Genomic DNA, 21,903 nt, shown 5'->3' with positions numbered 1-21,903 from the left:
AATGTTCTAATTTGCCTTTCCGGAACATGTATTTGAAAGAATCAACAATGTTGAGGACCAACATCAGTGATAAAAAAGGTGACTACTTCTACTTTCTATAGAAAGTACTCTCCTTTTTCCTTGCCATGGGTCCTCCTACATTACATCACCTCATTTATACTATATCCTTCCTCCACACTTAAATAAAGAAAAAAACATGGGAAGACAAAGAAACTCTTTTATTTAGAATAAGAGGGAGCAATGGGACAGTTTTGGCTTGCTCTACCCTTGTCCATAGCAGCTACCATAGATTTTAAGGATACTGATGATTATTCCCATTGCCTTTTCTTATACTACCATTAACATATTTTCCTATGTAGTATAAACAAAACATTTGTATTTTTTCCATATAAATTATCTTTGGTAAAATTTTACATGAAGATTTGTATCACTGAAATCTTTTACTGACTATACCAACTTATAGCAATTATTAAAGTCACTAAGTTTTCTCTGTGGCTATATTTCTACCAAGTCAAATATTGCAAATACAAAATTTACCATATGCAGTTTTATCCAATATTAGATTTTTCTGGGTTCATCATTTCTACCAGTAATATACAAAAGAATTTGATAACAGTGCATATTTTCATAAGAAATCCATAGTAAAATTATAACTACCCTCAGATATTCCAGGACTGTCTTATACTGTAATACTTTCAATCCCTTTGCATACAATTTGCTAATAGTACCCAGAACTGGCAGAACAAAGATTCAGAGTGGTCAAGATGGAGAGGTCAAAATAGCAGTGTATTAATGTAAGGCTTCAATGATACATCTATAGCTCTGGTCCAAACATTACTTGAATGATGAAATCAATGACTTTCTAGTATTCTACATGAATTGTTTCCATCATAAATGAGTATCTTCAGGGGACCAAAAAAGAAATCAGGATACCTTGCCTAAAGTGGTTAACAAGTGTAAAATGTTAAAAACAAAAGTTAAAATGTATTATAAAATGTCTACCTTCTTAAAATAATGGTGAGAGCTAGCTAATTAGAGTAATACATAATACATGGGGTTCTTTGCAGTTACCATAGTCAGAGCAAAATATCTTTGTGTTAGATATGGTTCACACTAAAGAAGCAGCAGCTACACATTGAAAACAAAAGCAGTACATTAAACATATCATGAATGCTAATACTTAAAGAATTCTAAAAGCTAACTTTTATAGATTTGAACCCTTTAATTACCATTATAGCTATAATAAAAAGATGCCAATATTATTACTATAGCCATATGTACATATCTTAACTGCTGTTTTGACATTCCATCAGGAGTTTTTGACTTTAAAAGAACAATGACTATATTTTGATTTTTGAAAGATTAAAATAAAATTGGATGATAATATAACATAAAAATTAAAAATATACATAGGAAGTACCCTGAAAGCTACATGTGAATCACTGAGAAGTGGCCCCTCTTTTTCGATGTAATTTATGCTTGAATCTCCAGCAATTAGGTGTACGCTTGCTTCCATGCCCTCTACTGAGTTCTGACAGGTTGTGCTCTCTCCAGGATTCAATGCTTTTGCAAGAGTGTCAAATGCCCTAGAGGGAGACATCACAGCTGTGAGCTTGTTCAATCTCCACAATAAAATTAAAATTCTATGCAAAGTTCTGGAATTAAGATTTTACCCTTTAAAAATGTTTAGAAAATAGCATTTTCGTATATCATTGAGCACTCCATTTCAGTGATATCTATGACCCTCTCCAAAAGCAACAGATTAAACTTCATACATACAGCTTGAAAAAGAATATTATCATATTAATGTATTATCAGAGAATTAAAATCACTTTTAAAATATTATATAAATTAGGGAGAGAAAAATCCATATACATTGGTATGAAAATGTGCTTTTAAAACATGCATTTGACACTATAGGATATCAGCTCACTTACTTTACATATGGAAGATATTTAAAAAAGAACAAGAGTAAGAACTTATGCTGACTTTACTGTATTCTATATAATACAGAGAGGTTTTATTTTTACTTAAAAATTCAAAGAATATTTTTAAACTTGTGATTACAATAAGTATTTGAGATTAGGATGATAAATTGTTAAAGCTAGCAAATAATTATTCAAAATACTTTCCTATATTTTTCGCTGAGATGACTTCAAGAGTTCTGTGATATCTCATGTTCAACAAAGTACTTACTGAGACTCTTAAATGCAATCTCTTCAATATTTTAAATGATAAATAAGTGTGGGAAAAGCTAGAAGAAATTTGGTTTCTCTATCCTAAATATTAATATGGAGAATGAAAAAAAGAAGTCTGATACTAGATTCCTGAAAAGTACCTTAAAACTGTAGTTAATTCAAACTAATTTATTTTCGTGCTTAGACATTAGGGGGAAAAAATCAAAATGACTGCCTAATAATAAAAATGTTTCATTCTACATAAACAAAAGATAAAATTTGGCAACTAAAATATTTAAAATGTCAGACACAAATTACCTTTACAGGGAAAAAAAATTCCTAAACTTTAAGACTAAATTTCTAACATTTAAAAATTTCAATTATTGCTTTTGTTATCTAGAATGTAACCTGTTGAACGTATTAAACTATTAAACAGCTGATTATGACTCACATTTTCTAACTGTCTAATAGAAATGCTTGCTTTCTGAAATGTCTATAAACAGTATTTAACATAAAATATTTTAAGAAATGCTAAAGGACACATAGGCAAAAAACACAAGTTCAAAACAGACTTACCTTGAAACATCACCATTGGTTTGAATTTCTTGATGAAATTCACACAAAGAGGTATCACCATTGCTTAAGTTTCCAATCACAGACATTTCATTACTATTTTGAGAAAGATCTTTAGTTTTTCCAAGATTCGCTAATGATGTAACCACACTGGCCAATGTACTTAAATCTCCCTGACATGATTCAGCCTTTAAAAAAGAACAAAGGTATTAAAATTCTGCAAACTGGTATTGAAAATCTTTAAAATCTGAAACATGCAATTCTAGATTATGAAATGCCAAAATGTAATCTAATTAAGATAGATGAAAACTAGAAAGTGAAGTCAAAGAGCTCAAAACTTTTTTTGAAAATGCAAGTTGAAAAAAAATCAAGTATTTTTTTAAGAAATGTAATACAAAAGTTACGTTAAACCAAACCTGCACTGAACGGCTAAGCTATCCACATCTCAATCCCTTCCTCTGTAAAAGGACAGTTAAATTAGATGATCTTTCAAATTTTTTTAGCATTAAACTTCTAATAATTTTAATAATTATTCTAATAATTTCCAAAACTTAGTATCCAAACTGGAATGTTGTATAGAATGTAGTAAAATCAATGCTAGTGAAAATGAAACAAAAGGCAAATGTATTACTGAACGGTTTTTTTTAAGATGTCAACTCTTACCAAGTACTGTGTAAAATGTTGTGAATATAAAAATGAAAAAGAAATTGTGTATCCATTTTTGTCTTCACTGTTTTTAATAGATTTGAAAATTTTATTTATATGTTTAAGATATAGGTCTTAGACACAAAAGAGAGACACTGTACGTTATCACTTCTATGAACTCCCTGAACAAGGTAAAATCAATGCCTTATAATGTAGAATATTGGGGACCTAGTTGTAGACAGAAGCTAGTAAGGGTGAATATGATAATCTAATATGTTCAGATATGTTAATGATGGTGAATTCAAAGGTGTGGGAATGTATAGGGGTGATGATTGCTTGTTGATGAGATTATAAGAATCAGAGCTGTATTGAAGGTGAATAGGATTGAAAGGGGTTGCTTAAAGGCATATATCCCACAGACCAGCATGACAAATATAGATAGGTGTTTGCATGATATACTTCTAAGGCATGACACTAGTACAGAGAGTTGACAACAGAATGGTATACGGGAAAAATCTACCTATAGCATAGTAGGGACCATAATTAATAGGAATACTAGTACAACACAAATACTAGCGACAAATAATTAAGGGCTGAAAAGAACTATGAGGTGTTTTGGGTCACAAGAATTGTTTAAAATGGAGAGTGATGAAGTTAGTACAACTAAATGATGATAATGGGAGATATGGATGGATTAGTGTGGACATGACATAGAACTTAGGAACCCCCTACTTTATAAGTCAAGCCCTCAATCACAATGCTTGGTCTGGTGAAACTTACAGTTGTAAAGGGGAGGCTAAGCCCACCTATAATTATGCCCAGGAGTCACCTCCAGAGAACCTCTTTTGTTGCTCAAACGTGGACTTTCTCTTTTTAAACCTAAGTCTGCAAATAAATTCATCACTCTCCCCTTGATGCCAGATGGTACTCCTCCCACCCCCCTGCCAACCACAAGGTGAGTCTCCCTGGAGACGTAGGACACGGACTCTGGGAGTGAGCCTGACCCTGACATCGAGGGACTGAGAATGCCTTTTTAACCAAAAGGGGGAAAGGAGAGGCAACAAAATAAGGTATCAGTGGCTAAGAGAATTCAAATAGAGTCAAGAGGCTGTTTTGGAGGTTACTCCTATGCAAGCTTCACCCAGATACACTAAATGACTACAGTGTGATAAGCCCAAGTCAACAGTAGTCCCGAAAACCCTAAAGAATACCCAGATCCCTATCTGAGACTCTATAAAAGTTTCACTCATTTTAAGTTTATTCTTTAGAAACTTAAATCCTTCAGAGAACTCCTATGCCAGCTAAGTCTCAAAACCCAGAGGCAATAGCCTCTTGAAGAACATCTACCAGATGTGTCCCCTTTTCATGTAAAGTTGACACCCCTTTTCAACATGAACACGTTAGGGTGGTCACTGCCTAGATATCCCTGAAGTTCAGGAAAGTGATTAAACTAGAAGAAGGGGAAGCAACAGACAACGTAGAATTTAACAAAGAATTATGAATACTGAATCTCTATATAATTTTCTTCCTCTTAGTTGCTAGAGTATTAGGATAGAAGGAAAGAAATGAAATGGTGGAAGTATAACCCATAGCATCCTTTAAAATTTGTTCTATAGCTCCTTTTTAAATTGCAATTTGTAAGTTACCACCTTTTTGTATATGTTATATTTCACAATAAGGAAATAACTATAACTATGATGCTATAACTCATAATATTTTTGGAAATTTCCTATATAACTACTTGTTAAATCATACTTTGAAAGATGTTATCTTTTTGTATATATGTTATTTTTTCACAAGAAAATAACTGAAACTGTGGAACTGTAACCCATAACATTCTTTGAAATTTGCTCTCTAACTACCTGTTAAACTGCACTTGGAAAGTTATCACTTCTGTGTATATATGTTATATTCTATATATGACAAAAAAGATATAGACAATTGCATATTTTCCCTATCAATTAGTGTCTTGATGTGTATATTCTTCCTGTACTAGGTAGCTATAATTCTTTCTCTTAACTCTTTGATTACTAAGAACTATAATTTGTACAAGAAAAGCAGGTAAGTGCTTTTTACTCCCTTTATCACTTTTCATAGTAATGAGTTGGTACCTTAGCAACTTCTAATGGCTGACAAATGCGTTATTTGAATATCATTTTAAATTTATAGATTTTTACATATGTAATATGTTTGAATTTATTACAATCATTCTTTTTTTGATGCTCAAATTATCCCATCCTAACCTAGTAAATGGTCCCTCAAGTGGGCTTCTATGGCCTACTGACAGGACCCCTAAATGGTATCTTCCTAGAAATACTTTCCTATATGATTTTGTTTTTAGTTTTCTTAATCCTAAGAAAATACATGTTTTCTGATGTTCCAGTTGTTATATCAATTCTCTTAATTTATCTGAAATTGATTCCGGTGAGTGAGGAGAATAAAACTATTTTTGTCCCTCCTGCAAATTAATCAATCATCCCAGAATCACTTACTGAATAACTAACTCTAACAGCTACTGAGGGCTTTTCATGATCACTATTTATATACACATTTCATTTAATCTTTACAACTACTCTGTGAAACAGGAATCATCATCCCATATTACTGACAAGGAGAATTATTCACAGTCACTCCAAGTAGTAAACAGAGGAGGCAGGGTGGGAAGTGGGTCTTTCTGACTCTAAATCCCATGCTCTTAACCACTGCTCCAAAAGCTTGCTTACATATGAGTAAAAACAATGACAATTTTTAAGCATTCCAATTTTCAAGTAAAACTTGGAAGCTCATATATTTTTGAAGTTATATAGATCTAAATTTTCAAAGAAAAAAATTAACTTTATGCTACTGGAGAATGTGGGGAGGAATGCACATTCATTTAAATGAATCAATGAGTTTTCTCTTCCATCTAGTAATGAGCCTATCTAACAAGATTTTTAAGTTTTTCCCATTAAAGACTTTTAGGCAACACAATAGAGTGGAAAGATGTTGTCTTGTTACTTGACAGTTTGGGACCATATGTCAGAGAAAATTACCACACAGGGTTGTTATAACAATTTAATAAAAAGAGAAACATAAAAGCACAGTGCTATTTTGGGCCAATAGTGGTTTCCCCCAAAAAAACAAAAATACAAAAATAACAAAACTCAGTTCCCTTCCCTTTCTAAAGGAGTGAACAGTTCAATGAAATATTACACCTACCATTTGAAACTTGAATCATGAAGACAAGACTAAGTGAAATCTTATAATTCCCAAATGTATGGTAAGAGGCAAATCTCCAATAACTACATGCTAAAACACAAACTGTTAAGTAGACACTCTTATCCCAATTTTACAGATGAGGAAACTGAGGCACTGAGAGGTCAAACAACTTGCTTAAGGTTAGCAGCTAGTAAAGTGGCAGATGAAATCTGATTCCAGAATCCTAAAGTATTTATTGTGCCTTAATGTATCAAGCAACAAATATAACACAAATCTGGGAATGAGTACGTTGAATATCCTTATAGGTTATGTAAAACCAAATCACATTACAGGTTGAGAGAAAGAAATCTTGGTTATAGGCTCCGTGAAATGTGTTTTCAGATGTGAATCTTCAAGAGAAATCTTTGCTTCTTATTCTCGTAATGGTTTCTGAAAACTACAGAATCTCTACATGCTCAATCTAAAAACACCTATCCTTTCCTTCAAATTTCTTGCTTAATAAAGAACTGCTCCAAACTCTGAGAGAATAGATGACTTGGGTGCACAGTATAAGAAAAGAGCTCTTGAAAACCTATTTCTACTTTTGACTCAAGTCAATGGTTTGATTCAGGTGTGCTAAGAATTTCTCTTTACCTGAAATTAAAATGTTAAGTTTTTTGGGTACTACAAAAATCTGTAGGTGAACACAAAAGGAATATTAAGAATTTTGCAATATTATTAAAATTTCTTTTCCTGAGGACTTTTATTACAAAATGAATGAAAAGAAACTTGGAAGATTTTTAACTGTTTGTCACTTTCACACTGAAGCTATAATTTTTCTAGTGGAATAATGAACATTTCTAACAAATAGCTAACAATTTATGTTAAAAAAGGCAACTTGAGAAATAGGGACTATTTAAACCCGATTCAATTGACCAAACTGATATGGGGAACAAAGAAAATGGAAAATTTTTAAAAGCTTAAAAATTTTAAGCTTTAAATTAATTGTACTAAACACACCTTATCTGGTGTCATCAACACAGTTGACTCAGTTTTTATTCCAGACTGATGAATATTCACAAACATTCCTGAATCTAACAGTCCTGCTGACCTGTAACAAATAAGTACAAATTTTAGCCTTAATTCCATTGGAAAGAAAAACAAATGATTGGCTACTTAATATACGTTGTTGTTTGTTTGTTTACTATACCTTGCAGTTTCGCTATCTGTTACAAAAGTTGGAGTTGCAGCTAATGGGCTTCGAAGGTCTTTTCGGATGTAGATTTTTTCTGTTGAAGCGGCACAATTGGAAGATTTTTCTCGTGATACTTCAATGGGTTTTCTTTCACACTGAACAGCTACAAGAATGTGTTAAACTATTATATCAAAATGCAGAATTTATAGGCAATTATAAATGTAAGCTCTAGGTCTGCAGTTCTGGTAATAGGAGACATGGTCACCATACTTGAACTCCAAAGATAATCATGAATCTTTAGAAATTATTTGTAAATTAAAAAAAGTTTCTTCAAAATAGTAAAACTGGCCAATCTGCAGCTCTCATTCTCTTGTCTCCCCCTCCCCTCCTGTGATAGAAATGCACAATTTTTAAAAGGTGGGTGTCAAGCAGGAAAAAGTGAAGTAGGAGATTTTATATACATATTTTAAAAAATGAAATTAAATTTAATCAACTGAAAATAATACTTAGAGAGAGCCAAAAGACCAAAGATAGATCTTTTTTTTTAGCTAAGGGCAGGGATACTTTTGAGGAACAATTGAACTACCTGGCCTTCATTTATAAAATATAGGCAATATGCTTCATTTATTTTATAGGAATTTTATTTCAAAATAGTGTAGTTATCAAAAGTTCATTTTCTAGAAAATCTGCCAGGACAAATTCAAGTTCTGCCACTTATTAGTTGTGTAACCTTGGGCAAGTTAACTTAACCTCTCTCTTACTCAAATGTAAAATGGGTAACAGTAGTACTTACTGCATAGACTGCTGTGAGAATAAATAAGACCTATGGTGAACACAGTATCACACATAGTAAGAGTTCAATCAATGTTAGCTATTGTTATTATCTTATTAAAATCAGATCACTTAAGGAGTTTAGCTAAAAAGTAAACAGTTATCTAGTTAGTTATGCTTTTCTTTTTGCCAAGTTCAAACTATAAAGTCATACTTGGCACACAGGCAGCCAATAAATACTTGTCAGATGAATGAAAAATAAATACATATGAACATATTCCTGTATTTTTAGCTAGAAAACTAAATTAAAAAGCATAAATATTTGATATATTTTAACATGTCAATGTAAACACACTTTCAGTTTGCTTTAATCTTTAAAAGTATTTTTTCCTTTAAAGCTAATACATACAGTCTTGTTTCATTCCAAATGCAATACATCTCTGTAACCTGCAGTACTGACAGCGGTTTCGATGGTGTTTATTGATAATACAGTCTTTTGATCCTCGACAAGAATACACTAAATTTTTTCGGATGCTTCTTTTAAAGAATCCTTTGCAACCTTCACAAGTTACTGCTCCATAATGACGCCCTAGAGACAAAATGTTAAAGAAAATACAAAACTCACATTTTGGACAGAAATAATCCCATTACTTCCCTTTAAATAACAACAAAAATATAAGACAAAAAGTTGAGATTTTTGAGTTAATGAACATTTTTGAGGGGAGTTACAAATAGATAATGAAATAATCATGTTCTTTGTTAAAATTAATTATATTAGTCTTAATTTTAGAAACTGACCTTAACTATTTTCACTTCTGATATCACTTAGAAATTAGTTTTGTTATATATTGTATAATAGGTATTATAATCTGAAAACTATGCTCCAGAAAAAAAGGATAAAATGTCAGCTAGTGCTTGAAATATAATAATTCCTAATTTTGAGTTCTACTTTTGAAATTCCTGAGAAATGTTGTATTTTGATTAACTTGTCATTTCACAAACAATTTCTTTTGCACAACTATTAACAAATTGAACACACTCCGATGAAAGGTCTAGTTGGTGGTTTTTGTAATGAACTGTTGGAAAAGATAAAAGATAAGAGACACAGATAGTATTAATATAGGAGTGGACATGGGCATGTATTTCTGGCATGAAGTAACAATGGTCAAAACTAAAATGATATAATGCTGAGTACTAGTAATAGGCTCCGAGAAATGTCTACTCAGCTATGCAGAGCATTAAGTAAAGGTTAATCAGAGCTTTGTCCACCTCAATAACTCAACTTACTCCATAATCCTGGAATGAGAACAGGGTTCAAGAGGTAGGTTAAGAATTTAATATTTTATGTTATTAAGGATCACAATTCATTTTGAAATGATTCCTTTGACAAGGCTTCTAGTTTTCGCATTCAAAAATTCCCACGTTTACTTTAGAAAAGCTAAACCATTTTTCATAATTCTTTGAGAAATGTGCATTTTATGTCTTAACAAAATCAAATTATATGGACTATAGTTAATAGCATAATCATAATATTGTCTCATCAACTGCAGTAAAGGTACCATGCTAATGCAAAGTGTTAATAAAAGCTGTGAGTGGGGGAGTATATGAGAAACTTGTATTTTCTACATGATTTTTCTGTAAACCTAAAACTTCTCTAAAAAACAAAAATAAAAGTAAGTAAAATTAAACCGCATTAAAATAAGGAAATAACTTTTCATGAATAAGTAGCTTTGGGGAAAAATCAGTCAAATCTCATAGGCTACAAATATAAATATATTCACCATAAAAATGACACACTCCTTTAATTTTCTTTTTACTTTCAATAGAGGAAACATGGTCGTAAGGTAGTTATTTGAACAACACAACATGTATAGGATTATTTTTAATGTTACCTGATGCTTTGTCTCCACATACTACGCAAAGATCAAAAACCTTATTTGGTCCCTGGTCTGGGGGAGAATTATCTGTTAAGAGCTTTAAAAAAACAAAAAAAGTTATTCAACATTCTCATTTTGTCAAAAAATGAAAAGAACATCCATCTTCCTTTTTTTCATGAATTATCTTGAAACTTTGAACTCTATTAGTATATACATATTATATAGATTAAACTATCCTTAATTTCCTTTATATGTAGATGGAAATTTTCAATATTACAAGACACAAACACGGTTAAGAATATATTTGTAATTTCTTGCAGAACAATTTCATTAAAGTAACCAGACTATTCAAAGCACAGATACATTTGAGTATTTTTTAATGCATCACTCATTAAGATCTGAATATTATTCACATGGAACACATTAAATTACTTCAGTAGTTATTAGACCTACAATGACATTTGTCTTTGAAGAGCTCAGAACCTTTGCATAGAATGACATGACTAAAATAAACTGTAATTGCATGAAAAGATAACCCTGAATTTTATAAATAGGAAAGGGATTATAAAGAAAAATATTTTGTTATGTAGTTAATTACGCAAATATGGCTGATACAGAAATGTATAAAAACTTTCATTACTGAGTTTCTAAGATTTGGGTTAGATGCAGTAGTTGAGAACATGAGCTCTGGAAACTGATAAAGGGTAGCAAGTCAGAGACCAGAACTGGGATTAGCTGGGGTGCCTTGGGCGAATCCTAAGCCTCTTTAAATCACATAAAGAGCTCATCGCTAGATCTGGCTAATATGATGCTGGCAAAGGTATACCAGTTTCTTCTTTTAGGATTTTCTTCAACCATGTCATCATTTTTTTTCAATCTATTGAAATGTAAACTGATAAATCATTGATTCAATCCAAAAAATGTAATATAGCATTTAGTAAATCCTTTCCCTCCAGCCTTAAAACAACTGCCAGTAATTCCCTACCTTAACTTTTCTTCTTCACTTAGGGGTACATATGCTATCAGGAGGAATTCTAACTTAAAAAAACCAATGGTCCTTAAAATGACTGTCCTTTACTATGTTATATGTGGTATCATTTCTTCTTATATAACCATGAAAATCAGTCTTAATTAGAAAAACACAAAACCAAAAAATCCTTCTATAATTAGAAGTCCTTTGAAAGCATCTATGACAAGAATCAGTGTTTTCCTTAATAGCACCTCGACTGCAAATGCTGCTAATCTTTTATCTATTTTTATTCCTAACGGTAGAAGAAGAGACACCGAGATGTTAAGGGATTTGTCCACAACTCATCTTAGATCACTAGGCCAGAAATGAAATCTTTTGATTCCTGACCCAGAGGAATTCATCCTAAACATATTTCTCTTTTATTGCCCTTAAAGATGATCCACAAAATAGGCCAAGTACCAATGTTACCTTTATTTTAATAAGTAGAGGAATTTTTTTTAAAGAATACCTTTATAGTAGAGAATGAAAAATACTTCAGCCAGGTTAGTAAGGTCAATATTAACAGTCATAAATCATGTTGACAGTATGTACCTTGAAAAGATGTGATGAAAATGGCACTTAGCCCCTACAAATTTCCTACCCTCAAACCCACAGCCCGTCTAATCATAGGAAAAACAGACAAATTTAAATTGTGAGACATCCTATGATAAACCTGACTAGCACTCCTCAGACCTATCAAGATCGTCAAAAACAAGGGAAGTCTGAGAACTGTCACAGCCAAGAGGAGTGTAAAGAGACAGGACAACTAAATGTAATGGGGATCCTGTTTCAAAAAAGGAACATTAGGTAAAAACTAGGTAAGGCTGAAAAAATTATGGACTATAGTTAATAATACTATATCAGCATTGGTTCATTAACTGTAACAAATGAACCATATGAATATCAAATGTTAACAAAAACGGAAACTGCCTATGTGGGGATGAGGTGGGTGGGAACTCTGTACTATTTGCCCAATTTTTCTGTAAATCTAAAACTGTTCTAAAAAAATAAAGTCTATTAATTTAAAAAATAGAGAAATTAAGGTATGCTTAATTTCATAAATACATTTTGGGGGACTTCTGTTGATAAAATAACTTATAAATCCTTAACTATGGTCCTGTCCATTTTCTAACTTAGCAGTTTCAAAATATAATACAAATGATATTATCGGAAGAATAGAATCTATCAGGATACTCAGGCATCATTTCATATTTTACGAATTAAGAATTTTTCAATCCTAAAAGGAATTTTCTTTGATCAATTTTTCATCACAAAACATGAAACGTAATTTTAAGTGGGCACTTCCCTAAGAGTATATGAAGCACATTGTATTTGTATTCAACCATGGCAATCAGTAGTAGTGAAACGTAACAGTAATGTAAATATCTACCTTAACCATAGGCATGCAGTGCGTAAAAGCCTTACCTGACTCTGAAGAATAATGTATAACTAGCAAAATATTCAAACTATGTAAAGTGAATCTATTGGGATAAAGCCTGAGAAAGATGCTACAGATTATGGAGTAAATTGCTTTCTACATCAATGAAATAAAGAGACACAGTGATGAAGCCAGCAGATATAGCACAAACTTCTTGTTTCAGCAGCTTCCAGTTTGTGGCACAGGCAGGTTGGTCCTGGAACTGCAACTACAGAAACTGCTCCTGATTAGGCAGTTTCTTAACACTGCAGAAGCATTAGGTCTCAGAAGCCAGCTTTGCAAAAAGCTCTAGTAGTTATTCTTGGAAGCCTGGACTAGAACTGTTTCATTAGCCTTCTTAAAAATTCTAAACTACCTATATCTCTTGTTAAATCCCTTCCTGGACAAACTAGTCAAAGTGAATCTTTCCTACTGTCTACAACTAAGAACCTCCCAAAATATACGGGTGTGAAGATATGTGATGAAAAGTACCACGGCACAGAGGAGAAAGCAGCAACCACAGATACTCTGCACAGCATACAATTTTATGCAAGATTTTTTTCCTGCTGAATATACATATATGTAAGGTATTAATGGCAGGACTTACACTCAGAATGTGCTTTTAAATGTTTTTTTCAGTGTAAGATAAAAATACACTTTCATAGTTATGTACCTGGAGGTGTTGTGCAGACAGATCAGGAGTAGTGAAAAATAACTGGTTGACACCTGCTGCATCTGGAGTTGTGAGGAAAACTTTTCCTGGAGTGGAATCTTGCCTGGCCAGAATGACTTTGCTTGGAGCAGAGCCATCGTGATTTGTCAGAATGAACTGCTTGCCTTGTGTACTGTGATCAAGAGCTGTCACGATTTGGATTTTCTGGCCAGTTTGTTGCTCTGTAACAATCTAAAACAAGCATGTCAAATTAGAACTCAACTAAATCAATTTTTTCCCCTTAATGAGGCAATTTTCTACTACCTTCAGACACCGCTAGATAAGCACACCATTATATATATTCAATATAATACATACACACCTTTTGAACTGCCAATTCTACTTCCACGAAAGTCTAGCCTATGACAACAATCAAATGTGCTAACAAACAAAGGTACAATAATAAGAATATTTGCCCTCAATATTTTGATTCCTCTCTCTCCTCCCCCTTCTTCCTTCCATTTAGGCAAAACTATATTGGTTACATTCTATTTGCCAATTACTATTCTGGGTTCTGGGATATAGCAGTGAACAAAACAAAATTTCTGCTCCTGTGAAACCTTCATTTTAGTGGGGAAAGAGATAATAAACATATAAGCAAAGAAAAATAATATCAGGTGGTGTTAAGTGCCATTAACAAAAACAAAGCAGGGTGAGGCAAGAAAGAGTGATGGAATGAGGGCAATAAAGAAAACTCTCTGAGATGATATGTTTGCACAGATCTGAATGAATTAACAGACCAAGGCTTAGGACTACCTAGAGGAAGAACACCCCAGGCAGAGGAAATGGAACAAATAAGCTTGGGGGGCAAGAGGAGTATGTTTGGTACAGGGAATAGCAAGAGAGCAGTATGACTGAAACAGACTAGAAAAAGGATAGTGTGGTAAAAGATGAGATCTGAGCTGAGGGTCTAATCACATAGGACTTTGTAGGCCATACAAAAGTCTGGATGTCCTACAGAGTGAAATGGAAAGCCACTTGGAGGGGTTGGAACAGAGGAGTGGCAGGATCTTACTTTTTTTAAAAAAAGGATCCTTCTAGATTTATTGTGGGCTATATGTTGCAGAGGTTTAAGAGTAGAATCAAGGGAGATCAGAAAGGATGCTATTTCAAAGACACTGGCAAGAAATGATAGTGGCTAGGAAATAGGGCAGTAGCCAAGCTAGGGGTGAAAAGTAACTGGATTGGATGTGGAATATGAAGAGAGAAGTGTTAAGGATGTTTACAAAACTTTGCCTGAAACAAAACAAAACAAAAGAAAACAAAACAAACAACTTTGCCTGAGCAACTGGGAGGAAAGAACTGCCATGTACTAAGATGGGGAATCCTGGAGAAGAGCAGTTACATGAATAAACAGAATTGTTTCAGCACTGAGGGTTTCTGTTGGTGATGTTAAGCAAATATGTTACAAAGTAAACTTCATTAAGCCAATAGAATTACTTGATTAATTTTTAAAAGGGCAAGGTTGGTTTGCTTTCAACTTTCTTCCATTTTTATTTTCTTCATTAAGATTCTTTTCCATATTGATTATAGCTTCTGCCATTTGTATTTTCTTTGGTGACCATTATTTTCACCAGGCCTTATTTTTCTTGGTGCAGTTTTAACTGTTGTCAATTTTTTTTTATAGAGGCTATTTCTATCATATCCAGCCCCCACCCAGCCCCACAATTTTTGCTATTTTCAATGTTACTTACAAGATTTGATTTTTAGCCAATTCATCTATATCAAATTTCACCATGCATAGTTTAAGCTGTTGTCAGTTTTATTTTGGATTTGTTGATAGTAATATTCATGATGAATTGAATGAAAGACTAATGGCTCACACTTATTTCTTAGAAGAGCTTAAGATATAGGGTATAAATGTTACTGGGTTAAAACATAATGCCTTGATGAAAATAAAAGGCTTTTGATTGCAGCATAATAATTATAATAATTGAGAAATAAACAATCCAAATGGCCCTCATTACAGAAGATCAGTAAGTAGATTATGGAAGCAGTTCTCAGGTCTAAGAATCCTTTTACGCACTAAAAAATTATGGAGGGTCCCAAAAGGCTTTTGTATATGTGACTTATATCTATTGATGTTTACCATATTAGAAATTCAAACTTAGAAATTTCAAAAATATTTACTAATTCATTAAAAATACCAATAAACCTATTAGATATTAATAAAAATAAAATATTTTTATGAAAAATAAGTATATTAACTAAAACAAACAAAAACTTGAGGAAGGTTGCACTGTTTTACATTTTGCAAATCTCTTTAATATCTAGCTTAATATAAGACAGCTGGATTGTCATATCTACCTCTGCATTCAATCTATTGCAACATGTTATTTGGTTAAAGAAAATCCAGCCTTACATATGTTCCACATATGTGGAAAAGGGGAAGAATATTTTAATAGCCTTTTTAAATTACTGTGGAAATTATTCTTTGCTATTACACCTAAACTTGACAAGCGGTCACTTTTAAAGGTTAGGTACAATGTGGAATATGAAACCCTATCAAAACCCATGGGTCTATCCTGTACTTTGATGGAATCTTTACTCGTGTGGTTTTGCAGCATTGTGCACCGGTCATTTGGAAAACAATGTTCACTGAGTTATGTAGATCTTTGAAACTCTGACATATTTAATCATACAATATTATCACATGCCATGTAGACTCTGGAAATCTTTGATACATATTTATGAAAGTGAAAAAGGCAAATAATATTTTAATTATTATGAAAATGATTTTAAACTTGTGGACTTTCTGAAAGGGTCCAAGATCATACTTTGAGAACCTCTGTATTATGGTAGCTCTTCTAACAAAGAGCACATGGTCACTGGAAAAAATGAAGATCTGACTGTATTAACATGGACTAACTCCTATGGGTCTATTAAAATTGGCCTCAGGTTTCATACCCAATAAAACATTCCCTGGCCAAGTTCCCCATGCTCCTGCTCACCTCCTCCAAAACTCTTCATTAGCTGTTTTTCCTCTGTGCTCCCGTAGCACTTTATACATTACCTATTACAGCACTTACCACATTCTATTGTGATTGTCTAATTCAACTGTCTCCCCAGATTGAAAAGCTACCTGAAAGTCAAGGGGTATCTTTTATCTCTGTATCTCTACAACCTAGCATATACACTCAGTGTAAATAATAAAAGTTTGTCAAGTCAGTGAATGAAATGTAAACTAAACATACTTCTCCCATCTGTTGTTCAATAATTTGATGTGCGATTTCTTCTATTGTTGCCATGATCTAGTCCAAAATGTCCTGCAAAAAAATAAAATATAAAATGATGCTTGTTCACAATCATAACCCTAAAAACATAATTACCTAAGAATTTACAAATGAAATATGATATTTAGGATTTGCCTCAAAATAATCCCATTGGAATGAGTGGGGGTGGGTGGGAATAGACAAAACAAAGATTGGCTATGTAGCAACAATTTTTGAAGACGGGTGAGGCTTAAACCAACTGTTTCAACATTATTTTGTGAAAAATGACAAAATAATTGTATTCATTCAGAAGCACAGATTTCTCTAGAATTTTGTGCTTGCTCTTTATTAGTGGCAATATCAAATGCATTAAGATTAATTTGAATTAAATGCATGACTGTCTCCAAAGAGATTTGAAAGCCTGAAGAATATTGGGTTGACTTTGACTAGCTTTTACTCTAAATCATCTAAGCAAGAATATCAAAATTTATGTGACTGTATCTATATTTTAATAGTCAAATTATCTGAATTGTTTTTCTTACTTTTGATAATGTAAAAAGCTTAAATCCTTCAGTGAGTTGTGCTAAAAGCAATTTTTACTCTTTAATCCTTACCAAAGCAAATTAGGAATGTGTTTATATCAGACTTTGCTAAATATATCAAGTAATTGCTGTTTTGAATTTGAAAATATAATTGTTTTAGTGAATATTTTTCCATTTAGAAAGGGAAAGGAACAGAATAAAATACCTTCCATATGCCCTTCCTTCACCATTAAGAATAATTTCTGGTAGACCTTTACAGCATTCTTTTAGTGGCTAGCTGACTTACTAGGCAAGGAGCCAAGAGATTAGAGAGCGACAAAGGTATTATAATGTGAAAAAATGTGCTTACTGTCCATTACAAACCATTATAATTTAAGCCTCATTCATTCCATCTTCAAACAGTATGGTTTTATCAGTTTCATGAAGACTGCATCTTATTTATAACATTTGGCTCTGTGACCTGGAATAAGTCATTGTAACACTGAGCCTTAGTTTCCTTAATGGTCTAATAACCCTACAGTGAATGTGAGATGATAAATAATGTATGTGGAAGTGCTTTGTAAATATATAAAATGAGTTATTTTTTATTACCAACAATATATAGGACAAAAATGACAAGTACCACTTTTCAAATAGGGAAAAACTTTAAGATTTAGAGTTCTAATCACTGTTAAAAAAATCCTTCCTAGTCCTAAATTTCCTGTCACCTTTCAAAATTGTAAAGAATGGTTCACAACTTTTTATTCGCTGCAACCAAAAACTAAAAAAGAAAGTTCCATCATCAAAAGTTGATAGTGGTATATCTCATCCTGATTATTTCATTTGGTTTTGACACAATGGTTATAATATACTTATGTTAAAAATGAACATAGAGAGGAGGTGGGGCAAGATGGCAGCATAGAGAGGTGTGGAATTTAGTTAGTCCTCTAGAGCAACTAGTAAACAGCCAGGAACAACTAGTAAATAGTCTGGAACAACTGTTGGGGGACATCTGTGACTGTTCATACATCCTACACCAGTCAGGAATGGGTGGAAGAGCTGAGATCCCAGCATAAAAAACTGTAGATAAGACTTAAGAGCCAGCACCCCTCCTACCGAGCGTGGCAGGCTGTATTGCAAAAGTAGTCCCTGCAAGGAGCAAGGGAATGTAGCGCAACCAAACTCCAATTGAGGTTTTAATTTAACAAATTTGGGCTACTGAATACAAGCTAAAAGCACAGATAAGCCCTGAGTAAGAGGAATCTAAGGTCCCTCACTGCAGAGAGAAGGCAAGGCTAAAGAAAAAAAAACATTAACTAAATAAAAACAGAGGCTTTTGGAGATGGCTGAGCTCAAAAGACTGGAATACGGCTGTGCCCCAGGAAAAGGGGCACCAAGAACTGGGTACAAACACTGGCCGAGAAACAAAACTGAGGGGTTGGGCACTGGCTCCAAAAAGGGGCTTTTTGCTCTTTTTCCCTTTTTTTCCTCTCATTCTAAATAGCTCATTAGAGAAAGCCTCAGGCATTTTCAATTGTCTGCCCTGATTCAGGCAAGGGTGGAGTTAAGAGAGTCAGAGAGACAAAGGAGGAATTCAAGTGTAGAAGAGAACTCCCTAAGAAGGGTGTATCTTCCCTAAGAAAAGGGAGGCGGGCCCAGCTCAAGTGGCTGCCCCCCTTAGAGAATTCAGACCCTAGGGCTGGGGGGTGCGGTGCAGAGTAAGAGCATAGGAATCCCCCAGTCTCACCCAGCTGGGTCAGACAAAGCCTGACAAAACAGACTCTGAGGACGATTAAGTTACTGAACAGCACCATCTGCTGGACAGTCTACACGCCCTGTACAGAAACCCAGCCCTGTTTTGGCTGAGAAATAGAGAAGACCCAACTGTTAAAGCATGGCCCCCAGACAAACCCAGCTCTTGCTAGCCAGTGGAAAACAGAGCACCACTGGAAGCCAGCAGATTTGTATTACCACACACAGTGAACTTGCTGGGGTTCCCAGTGCCTAACTCCCATGCCTGTGCAGGCCACGGTGGGCACCTGATTTTGGGGGAAAGACTTGGGGGCAGAGCCAATCTGACAACTGGCCAGAGAGGAAAAAAAGAAAAGATAGAGATCAAAGTAAACCAACAAGAAAACCTTAGGTGAAAGAGAGAAAACAACCTCTAGAATAAACCAATCAATAAAGTCAGATGCCAAGATGCCAGCAAAAAATCACAAGCCACATTAGGAAACAGAAAGATAGAGCCCAGTCAAAGGAAGAAACTAACATCTCAACTGAGATTCAGGAGTTGAAACAACTAATTAAGATGTTCAAGCAAATCTTTTAAATCAAATCAACAAAAGAGATAAAGGATATAAAGAAGACATGGTGATCATACGGAAGAATTCGTAAGCTTGAAAAAACAAACGGCAGAACTTTATGGGAATGAAAGGCACAACTGAAGAGATGAAAAACACAATGGAGACATACAACAGCAGACTTAGAGACGCAGAAGAAAAGATCAGTGAGATGGAGGACAGTTCATCTGAAATCCTGCACACAAAGGAAAAGATAGGGAAAAAATGGAAAAATATGAGCAGGGTCTCAGGGAACTAAAGGACAACCTTGTATTAAGTACAAGAATATATGTGTTATAGGTGTCCCAGAAGGAGAAGAGAAAGGAAAATAAGCAGAAGAAAATAATAGAGGAAATAATCAATGAAAATTCCCCAACTCTTATGAAAGACATAAAATTACAGGTCCAAGAAGCACAGCATACACCAAACAGAATCAATCCAAATAGACCTACTCTAAGACATTTATTAATCAGGATTGCAAATGTCAAAGACAAAGAGAGAATTCTGAAAGCAGCAAGAGAAAAATAATCCGTCACATACAAGGGAAGCTTGATAAGACTAAGTGTGTATCTCTCAGCAGAAACCATGGAGGCAAGAAGACAGGGGTATGACATTTTCAAAATAAAGAAAGAGAAAAACTGCCAACCAAGAATCCTATATCCAGCAAAACTGTCCTTCAAAAATGAAGGAGAGTTTAAAATATTTACAGGTAAACAGGAACTGAGAGAGTTCTAAAGGGAGTGCTACAGATAGGAAAAGACAGGAGAGGGAGGTTTGGAGAACAGTGTAGAAATGAAGATATCAGGTGATAGAAAGAGGGCAGAGATCAGGCATTTGATGTTGAAGGAGTATAGAATGTTCTAGAGGATTGATTGTGTAGATCTAGAAATGGATAGCACAATACTGTGTGATGGTAGCACAATACTGAAAGTATACTGGGAAAAGATGATTGTGAATATGGTTGAAAAAGGAATGTTAGGTGTCAGTATGATACCAGAAGGAAATACAGAAGATAAAGACTGGGACTGTACAACTTAGTGAAAACTAGAGTGGTCAATGAGTCTGATTAAATATACAACTATAAGAATGTTTTTGCATGAAGGAGCAGCAGGAAGGAATGAAGTTGTGAGGTATGCAATGAAGTGAATGGATCATGAGGACGGTGGGTTGAGTGAAATAAGCCAGAAATGAAAAGATAAACATTATAATGCTTCACTAATATGGACTAATACTTATGTGTAAACTCTGAGAATTGAATCTGGGAGCATGGTTATAAGGGGGAGGATTATGTGGAGGTTCCTAGATTGTAAGCCCTTACAGCAGTCACATTTATTCATGAGTCGTAACAGGGATTTCTAGGTTTTGAGATTCTGAGCTGTTTGTATGTGACGTGATCAGTCCCTGGAGCTTCAGGTGCCTGTGTGGCATCTGAGACTCAAAGCCAGAGTTGGGCAGCTGTGAGTGTCGGTATCACCCCATGAATCCACTATTACAGAGGCTAAAAAGGAGATCAGATTTTGACTGGAGATATGAATGAAATGGACTTTGTTGAGATTGGGGTGGATCAGACTGAAGGGTAGAGGATGATATTAATCGTGTTTTAAAACTTTGGCTTCTGTGTGGGACCAAAGGAAGAGATAGTTATACAATGCAAGGTCTGAGTTTTCTGTAGCACACTATATGGTTTAACTTGTATGGTCAGTTTACTCAAATGCCATAATTACATGGAAATTTGACTAGGGAGTGAGACGTTGTTGGTTTGCACAGGTAGCATGAAGCCCTGATACAACTCAGAGTAATGTGGGTAGAGAATAAAAAGTATTTGCAAAGCCCCTTTGAGGGACTGTGGAAAAATGTGGAAATATTTAACCTCCCTAGCTGGGGAATTCCTGATGTTTTTGCAAGCATTGGGGACCACCAGCTTAGTGGGTTGAGCCCTCGATCTTGGGGCTTGCCCTTATGAAGCTTGTTACTGCAAAGGAGAGGCTAAGCCTATTCATAATTGTGCCTCAGAGTCACCCCCAGAGGGCCTCTTTTGTTGCTCAGATGTGGCCTCTCTCTCTAAGCCAACTCAGCAGTCAAACTCACTGCCCTCCCCCTGCTACACAGGATATGACCTGCAGGGGTATAAATCTCCCTGGCAATGTGGAACATGACTCCAGGGATTTGTCTGGATCCTGCATCGTGTGACTGAGAAAGCCTTCTAGACCAAAAGGGGGAAGAAAATTGAAACAAAATAAAGATTCAGTGGCTGAGATTTCAAATAGAGTCGAGAGGT

General features: G+C 34.3%; 1 protein-coding gene across 5 annotated transcripts in view; it reads right to left on the bottom strand.

Annotated features, from left to right (window-relative positions):
* NR2C1 (nuclear receptor subfamily 2 group C member 1) overlaps positions 1 to 21,903 on the bottom strand; it is a 72,369-nt gene that overhangs the window by 21,381 nt on the left and 29,085 nt on the right. For all 5 annotated transcript variants that reach the window (XM_037845428.1, XM_037845430.1, XM_037845432.1 and 2 more), the window contains 8 exons: positions 16,748 to 16,819; positions 13,515 to 13,745; positions 10,431 to 10,512; positions 8,948 to 9,127; positions 7,783 to 7,930; positions 7,593 to 7,683; positions 2,754 to 2,938; positions 1,421 to 1,586 (listed from right to left, as the gene is read on the bottom strand). In XM_037845428.1, the coding sequence (XP_037701356.1) occupies positions 1,421 to 1,586; positions 2,754 to 2,938; positions 7,593 to 7,683; positions 7,783 to 7,930; positions 8,948 to 9,127; positions 10,431 to 10,512; positions 13,515 to 13,745; positions 16,748 to 16,801 (1,137 nt within the window). In that variant the 5' untranslated portion in view covers positions 16,802 to 16,819. The remainder of the gene's footprint in view (positions 1 to 1,420; positions 1,587 to 2,753; positions 2,939 to 7,592; positions 7,684 to 7,782; positions 7,931 to 8,947; positions 9,128 to 10,430; positions 10,513 to 13,514; positions 13,746 to 16,747; positions 16,820 to 21,903) is intronic.

The sequence above is a fragment of the Choloepus didactylus genome, chromosome 8 (assembly GCF_015220235.1).
Source record: "Choloepus didactylus isolate mChoDid1 chromosome 8, mChoDid1.pri, whole genome shotgun sequence".
Classification (NCBI taxonomy): domain Eukaryota; kingdom Metazoa; phylum Chordata; class Mammalia; order Pilosa; family Megalonychidae; genus Choloepus; species Choloepus didactylus.
Note: the sequence above shows the minus strand (reverse complement) of the source record. Positions and strands in the feature narration are given on the sequence as shown.